Source organism: Parus major, chromosome 3 (genome assembly GCF_001522545.3).
Source record: "Parus major isolate Abel chromosome 3, Parus_major1.1, whole genome shotgun sequence".
In the NCBI taxonomy this organism is placed as follows: domain Eukaryota; kingdom Metazoa; phylum Chordata; class Aves; order Passeriformes; family Paridae; genus Parus; species Parus major.
The window spans coordinates 79,100,232-79,108,311 of record NC_031770.1 but is presented as its reverse complement, the minus strand read 5'-3'; the positions used below and the strand labels follow the sequence as shown (position 1 = coordinate 79,108,311).

Sequence of the window (8,080 nt, the reverse complement as noted above, 5' to 3'; positions counted from 1 at the left end):
ACAACAACACAACACTTTTTTCTTTTCCCATTCTTAAGTGGGTGACTCCACTGCTTCCCTGGGCAGTCTGTTCCCGTGCTTCACAACCCCTTTGTGGGAAAAAAAAAAAATCTCAAAAGTTTCAGAACTATCAAAATAATGCAGATGGGGTTTTAGAAAAAGAAGATGCTGCTACTCCCTGTAAGTTAGCCTATGCTTTTCTTCTGCTACCTTAAATCTCAGTGGCTTTTCTTTGGGTATATAAACTACTACTTAGGGGAGAAAAAGGAAGAATTTTGTGTATGGATACTGGCAATAATGCCTAAATGTAAGGTACTTAATAACAGGAGCCAGAGATGATGCCAACTTAACTTATAACACATTTGAATTTCATAGTTAATATCCTTCTGCCGCATGTATTAATAATGTAAAGCTATTTAAGTGTTTGGTTTCTGCTTCTGTTCTTTCCTGATGATGTTTCTACTTTTTTCATCTTATCTCCCTTCTATATTTAAAGTCCTTCATGCTACTTCTCTCAGAAAAATAACCTGTCAGTTCCTGCTGTAGAGCTCCCACACCACTTCACAGACACTTCAGTGGCAGCAAGTCTGATTCAGATTTTTTGCTCTGCCTCTGCCTTAGAGCCAAAGGCAAATGCAGAATCGTTCTGCAGTCTCAAAAACAGCTATTTTAAGGCTGTCCTTCCTTCCTTTTTATTTTCCTTTTTAAGACTAACAGACATATTTTGCCTCAGGGGAAAGGGCAATATATAACCTGTTTAAAAAAAAAAAAAATCATTTTTTCTCAGAAGATAAACACATTGGTGCACTAGAAACAGAATAGAAAGTGTTCTGATCAGAGTAGTCTTCAAAATGAGTACCTGGAATTTCAAGGTGTTTGAAAATTGAATTTTTTTGAATTTTCTTAGTGCTTGGCCTCAAGCCTCTTCTCAAAACTCAGTATAAATGCATCACCTGCAGCAGATTTAACTGCAGAGCTCCTCTACCAGCTACATGTTTTTTCACCTAAACATGTCTTTCATCTACAATCAAGGTGAAGTAAAGGAGGTATATTTGTCATGAAATTAAGTATTTATGCACCTTGACCTTGAATACTGTAACACTGACATTTTTTGCCACTTTTTAGCCTTGGATATTGACAGGTAGCAAGGACAGCAGAGAAGAACCTTCTGGCAACATGTTCTCCAACGAACTGGCTGAGAACTGACTGTACAAATTGCAAAAAGTGAATTAACTACATGAACATTAGGGCAGCCCTCTCCTAATGACTGCAGGATCATACATGGGAGAGGGTTTCCAGTGACCAGAAATGATTCCTCTAGGATTACTGTCCTAGGAACCCCTATCTAAGACCTGGCCTCTCTGGGAACACAAGGGCTGCAGTAGTTGAAAAAACATCTCTCACTTCAGGTCACACACTTTTAATACAGGGTTACATAAATAGAAAATTGTACAGGAAATAAATTAGTTGAAATGATTCAGTTTTTATCTTTTTCATTTCCAGAACAGATCCAAATCAAGAAAATGCATAATATTTACGCATAGCTGATACTTTATACACAAAGCATTTTTATATTTACACGTTTTATGAATAAAGACTAATACTTTTTTAGATGGGGACAGAATAGAAATACTGAAAATACCTGGACATGGACCAACCAAGCTTACCATATTAATTGGCAATGTCCATCCTTTTTTAATTACTATATATATATATTTCCTGGAGTGATGATTCTTCTTTCCCTCCACTGGGTCCATCTCTTTCTTCAAAGAAGAGCCTAAAAGCGTAGCACTCTAAGGTTCATTTATGTGCTACAGTAGGAATTGCTCCTATGTACCTGCTCTACAGCATAGGTGTGTAACTAGGCCTGAGGAGAGGGAGAAGGCAACAGCCTCCAACATTCAGTGTGTTACCTGCCATGATGCCTGTCAGCTCAGCAGAAAGTTACCTCCACGTTTGGTATTTTGGTCTGGCTTTTGGCTGGGTGGTGGTTCTGGTTTTTTGTTTTTGGTGGTGTGGTCTTGTTTTGTTTTCATTTTGTTTTTGTTTCCCTGGTCCCTTTCCTAACTTGCTCAATATTTTAACTTTACATTTCCCCACCTACACATCCCTCAAGTCTGAGCTTTAGCACACCGTAATTACATCTGACTGGTCTCTGTCAAGATCACCTACAGAGGTGCTTACTATGTCAGATCCTGAACAGCCCATTGTAAAAACCTTATCAGTACAGACTTCCCTTTAAAAAGGGACACCAATAACTACTCTCACACTGTATTTTATAGGTTTTTTTCTGTATCTGCCCTGTAAGAATTCAGCTAGACCCACTCTGCCATCATTACCAGCACAAAAGGAATTATGTGAAAAGGAAACAAAGAACAGCTTGAATCTAAGCACCAGCAGGGAATGCCTGCCCTGCTCCAGCCCTCCAATAATTCATTAAAGTGGAAAGAGGTCTTAAAGATAAGTGAATGAATATTATATGAACTGGAGGGAGACAAGCAAATATTGGAAAAAGACACTTTTCCTGCACTATGGAATGAAATGCATTTATCCTATAAACTAAACATACAAACCAAACAGCTTACTACTCAAATTTTTTGCAAGGGAATCACTATAAGCCAGGTTAGAAATCAAAGTTAAAAATATTCAGGCATATTCTAAAGTCTGTGAAAGAAGAACTTTTTCAGTGGTAGTTGAATTTATGGAATAACCTCACTACTCCTATTAAAAAAATACACAAATTTATTACTAATAAAATAGAAGACATACAATATGACTAGAGTATTGCTCAATGTAAATCTGCCTCTGGACATGAGATATTTCAGAGAAGATCAGAATGCAGTGTGATTTATACACATTACAATAATGATTTTCGATAACATTTTTTATACATAACTTAGAATATTAAAATTCTGCTGCTGTACTTAACTACTACCTACTCAGGCCTTCCAACAGCTGTCACTCCGAATCCACTGGAATCAGGTGCAGGAATAATAACCCCTTGTTTCTGCAGTTCACGTAAAACATCTAGTATTGAATCCAATTCCATTCGAAATTTCTCCAGTTCCTGGTTCTTCTGCTGTGCCAGCCTTCGCCACCTCTCAACCTCCTGGGTTTGCCTTACCTCAGAAATGTGCTGTGTTAGTTGGGTTGCCTGCAAATTAGAAGGAAGTCAGCACTGTGATTTCCTATACCAATACTCAGTCAGTGCTGCCACTTTGCAAAAATCTGCTACATCATTTCATCTGATGCTCTGTCTCAAAGCTGAATGCTCACATTAACTTGAAACAATTTGTACTGAATATTACAAAAAAATAACTTTGATAGCAATGAATTCCTTTAAATGTTTGCATTAATGACAGAAGAGTAGTATTGATTATTGACTAATGAGTCTCAGGAGAATTTAACTTGTCTCCAAAGCAGCAATTAAATTTGAATATTTAAGACAAAGCTCAGCATATAACATAAAACCCTCTACAAATCAAAAGAAACTTTTTGAATTGCCACTTAAATATGGTAATTAAAATAATGCTCTGCAAAACATGAATGACCATGTTGTAGCCTACAACTCTAGTTTTAAAAACCACAAGTTCTATAAATTATCAGAAATTGTCCTATGGTCACAAAGATCTGATGCTGCTGCAGATAAAGGTCTGAATAACTTTAACACGAATGCCTCACATAATCTTGTTAAATTACACAACATAAGAAGTGTCATAAGATATTAAAATCTCCACACCACAATTAATTGTAATAGATTACTTAAAGAAAGACTATCACTTGAAGACCATAATTATCATACTTGCAGTTTGATACTCGGGATAACCTGTTAACTTCATGCTCAGCAATTTCCTTTTCTACACTATTCACTTTAATGTAATTCATTTGGGCAACTGTTCAATGCCCCAGTGCTGATGGCTAAAGGAGAAAAACTAGGACAAAATAAAATTCAAAGCTTAATACACAACATGGGCAAGAGCACCACAAAAAGATGAAATTATTTGGTACTAATTACGTATACTATTATTTCTTTAAAAAAACACCCAAAACATTACAAAACATCTTAGCAAATACTATTGGTATTCAGTGGAGCTAGATAATGGAGTAGGCAGCAGCAAACACTTCACAGAAATGGTAAAGACGTCCTCACATTATATAAAAGAAAATTAATAGCAAAAAATGAACTGTATTACAGTCACCTTTAGAACAGAATGTGAACAAAAATAATGAAATCAACAGTGGCAACAGGATTTGTTTTTAATCCAATGACTTGTTTTATGCACAGATCTATTTTGAAAGAAATTAAATATCTGATATAGAAATGTACAAGAAGAAATTCTTCTACGACAAAAAAAATCTGTATATTAAAAGTATATTTCTTGAGATCTGATTTTAAAATTTAAAATAAAATATTTCTACACTTTCAACATAGCTTTTCTGAATAGGGCTGCTGGGACTACATAATTACGGTTCAATTAAGGAATATATAATAGCTTAGATCTGCATTCCAAACTGTTGTCAGTTTTCAGTAGCTTGCTTTCACTGTGTAACTGAAATATGAAATAATGATATTGACCTCAGAGGTCACACTGTCCAACCTCTGAACAGCAAGGCCTTCAGACCAGGCTGCAAGGAAGTTACACAAGTAATCTTAATTACCACAGCAGTGTCAAGCTGACCAGGCCTGCAACTACACTCACTTGCATTAGCAGCCAAAGACAAAACCACGGCTGTATAAAAGCTACTTCCCTCCTGCAGTGCGAGCTAAATAAGCCTGAATAAATACCATAAAATTACAGTTAAACCAATAAATTGCTCTTCAGAAAGAAATGCAGTTACACAGTGGTGTACCTTTTGAATTTCATGCTCTCTTTCTGCATGTCTGCTCTCTATATGCTTGATTTTCTTTTCCAGGCACAAGAAATGTTTCATTTCAGGACTCTGGCTCTCCCTAGCCTCTCTCAGTTCTTCCAACAATTTTGTCACCTACAGTCAAAGAGAATTGATAAAAATTGTTATCATTGTGTTAGGCAATGTATAAACCAAATTCCCTAAAAAAAATGTATTTGCATTGTTTAATCATTACATCCAAAAGCTGTTGAAAGGAGGACATAAAAGAGAAATCTCCTTTGTTCAAAAGCTTTAACAGGGACTCAGGGATTTATATTAGAATTTTTAATTTCTAAAAAGTAGCCTGAGGACACAAAAGTCTAGTTCTCTTTGATAAATTCAGTTCTGTTAATAATTTTATGAAGAAATTGTGTTCTGTCAAATTTTATACTTCACACAACAAAAGTTAACAGAATTATTATGATAAGATGTTCTTACACTATTCCTTATCACATCCAAGATACAGACCAAATATAGAAGATACCAGTGTATTTCTGAGGACTAAATTAATTAAAGATATGCTGCTAGAAATGATTAGAAGCCTGCATCTAAGTTGAATAATTACCAGGTAAAATCAGCTTGACAATGACTTAACACTGATTTCCTAATCCTCCAGAAACTGAGGGAAGTTTCCTTATAAAGCCCTACTGGCTTACTCTCATTCTTGGCCTATTTTAAGTAACTTGATAGTCCTTCATTTAACATCCAAAGTATATTTGATCACTCTTAATGTGTGGAAGTAAACTAAAGTGAAAACTTTGGCATATTTGTCCTTTATACTAGTCCTTAGCTTCCCTCAGCCAATGTATTTGAGAGCTGCTAACCCTCTTCAAGCACTTAGCCACCCTTGGCTCTCTGCTGTGAACTCAAGCTGGAAGCATTGTGTCTTCATTGTGTTGTCACTCTTACTGAGAAGTGACTCTAAGGCAGCTTATTATTATTTCCATATTTTAAGGTGGCTTTCTAAAATAACAAGGCCTATGTCAGTGCATTTTTGCCTGTCCATTACTCCAGCAGCTTTTAACCTGTTCATCCACGTTTGTCAGAGAAGCAAGACTTCGTTTCAAAAGGTCTGTGCAACTGAGTGTCTACTGCTTGGCTGCTAAGTTGTCCCACAGAAGGGAAGGGCTGATGTGTGGTCTCAAGTATAAAGTTAAATACAATTAAAAAAATCATAGTGGAAAGATCTCATGAGGGGAAAAAATCCCAGGGAGAAAATGGCCTCTGTGTATTTTGCCAGTAACTTAACCACGTCAAATACAATGCAGGGCTACATGCAGCTGTTAAGGAAAAGAAGTACTCAGTTAATGGAAAACATTAATGAACAGCACTTCTGAGATTAGTATTCAAGTAACAATCTTCCAAGAAGCCTCAGGAAAAACTGTGTCTTTTTGGACATGCCACCATTTTAGACAGAGGACTCAATCTTATTACCGGTGAAGTGCTTTCCCCTATCACTATTACTTCGATTTGCAGGTTTTGGTTGTCTTCTCAGCAAAACTTATTTAACCATTTAATGCTTAAGATGTATTTTAAAAGAAACACAGAAGTTGTGCTAGAGGGCAAAAGCGAGGCTTGACATAGATATTTCTCTGTACAGCCTTGCAATGATTTCTGTAACAAGGATACTCCTTTACATTTTTTTAAATACCAGCACCTTGAAGTTGGCCTCTACCATGTGGGCCAGATTGGATGATCACTCTCTTAAACCATCACTGTTAATAATCTGTAAAGCAGTCATAGAGGAAACAATAACATTTGTCTCACTGTACTCTTGCCCTGTTTTTCCAGGAAGAAGTATTACTTATACTGACACCACTGGCATGAAACAAGCTTTGTAAGGAAATCCAACATCTACATGATGCCAAAGTCTCAGCCTCTATTCTGCAAACACAGAATATTATTTAATAGGACATCTTTTTTCTCCCCCTACAAACCCACAGTTTTATACAAGTACATCACAACAGAGGTGGAATTTTTACATGTGTAAGATAAATACCCAGGTAAATCTGAGTTTCATGAGATTGAGATTAATCACTTTTAATAACCCTTGCAGGTTAGAGTATTATCAAAATTAAGTTAAAATTAGTGATGTTCATTCATCAAGGAGATGGTGAATAAAGCATAGGCACAATGCTGAGACAGGCTACATCCTCCTCCTGAGCAGGAGGTGCCAACAAACTGGCAGTACTTCAAGAATAACAAAAGCAGAGCCAATGATTCTAAAAGTTTGAGCTAAAAATGGACAGCCACTTGACATAACATTAACCCAAAAGCAAAGATAAGAACAAACAAAATTTTTAGATTATATGCTATTGATAGAAATAGAAGATTAGAAAAAAAGTACTTTTCTCAAAACCCACTAAATTCCTTAACTTTTATAGCTAACTCTCCTTTCTTAAGACACATTAAGTTTCAGAGACAGCAGAGGACTAACCTAAGAATATAACTGCCTAAGTCAGTTTTATGGCAATGGAGGATGAAAAAAGAAAATCTTTTGAGAACAATAATAAAAAATCTTAATAAAGAGGAATGAAGAAAAAGTTCATAACTCTCAGAGGGTATGAAAACCTGGATTAACCAGCTGATTAAATGTCATACAGATGACAGACATTTCAAACAAAATAAAAATAATAATAAAAAGATGAAAATCAAAGAAGGTCGAAGTTCTGCTCTGTATTGTTCCCCTGGTCACACAAGAAAAACCTTGCCTTCTCAGGGATAATTGATGTAGAAGCAATTGATGGAGATTTTGTTTCTAAGACTTATTTTACTTTATATTATTTGAGGCTTGACATGAATTAGGATGAAAATTCTTATTAGACTAAGGTACCCCCATTGGAATTGAAATTTACCTCTTTTTGTAGGAGCTGCTCTCTTATCTGTGAAACTAGAAGAGCTTCTTGACGTCTCTCTTGTTCACCAAGTTGTTCTTGAAGATGTTTTATTAATATCTACAAAAGGTTTAAAAATATTTTTTTGTTAGCATACACACCCATGACAACATGTGAAAACCTAGGCAGGAGAAGCACAGAAGAAAAATAAGCAGCACTGAGAAAGCTGGGGCTGTTCAGCTTGGAGAAGAGAAGATTGTGTGGAGAACTCACAGCAGCCTCCCAGTATCTGAAGGGGCCTACAAGGAAGCCAGAGAGAGATTCATCATCAGGAACTGTAGTGATAGCACAAGGAA

General features: G+C 36.1%; 1 protein-coding gene across 4 annotated transcripts in view; it reads right to left on the bottom strand.

Annotated features, from left to right (window-relative positions):
- Positions 1–1,404: 1,404 nt before the first annotated feature.
- The window catches only part of CEP162 (centrosomal protein 162), a 41,282-nt gene continuing 34,606 nt past the window's right edge, over positions 1,405–8,080 (bottom strand). For all 4 annotated transcript variants that reach the window (XM_015622130.2, XM_015622132.2, XM_015622133.2 and 1 more), the window contains 3 exons: positions 7,746–7,844; positions 4,852–4,986; positions 1,405–3,154 (listed from right to left, as the gene is read on the bottom strand). In XM_015622130.2, coding sequence (XP_015477616.1) covers positions 2,936–3,154; positions 4,852–4,986; positions 7,746–7,844 — 453 coding nt within the window. In that variant the 3' untranslated portion in view covers positions 1,405–2,935. The remainder of the gene's footprint in view (positions 3,155–4,851; positions 4,987–7,745; positions 7,845–8,080) is intronic.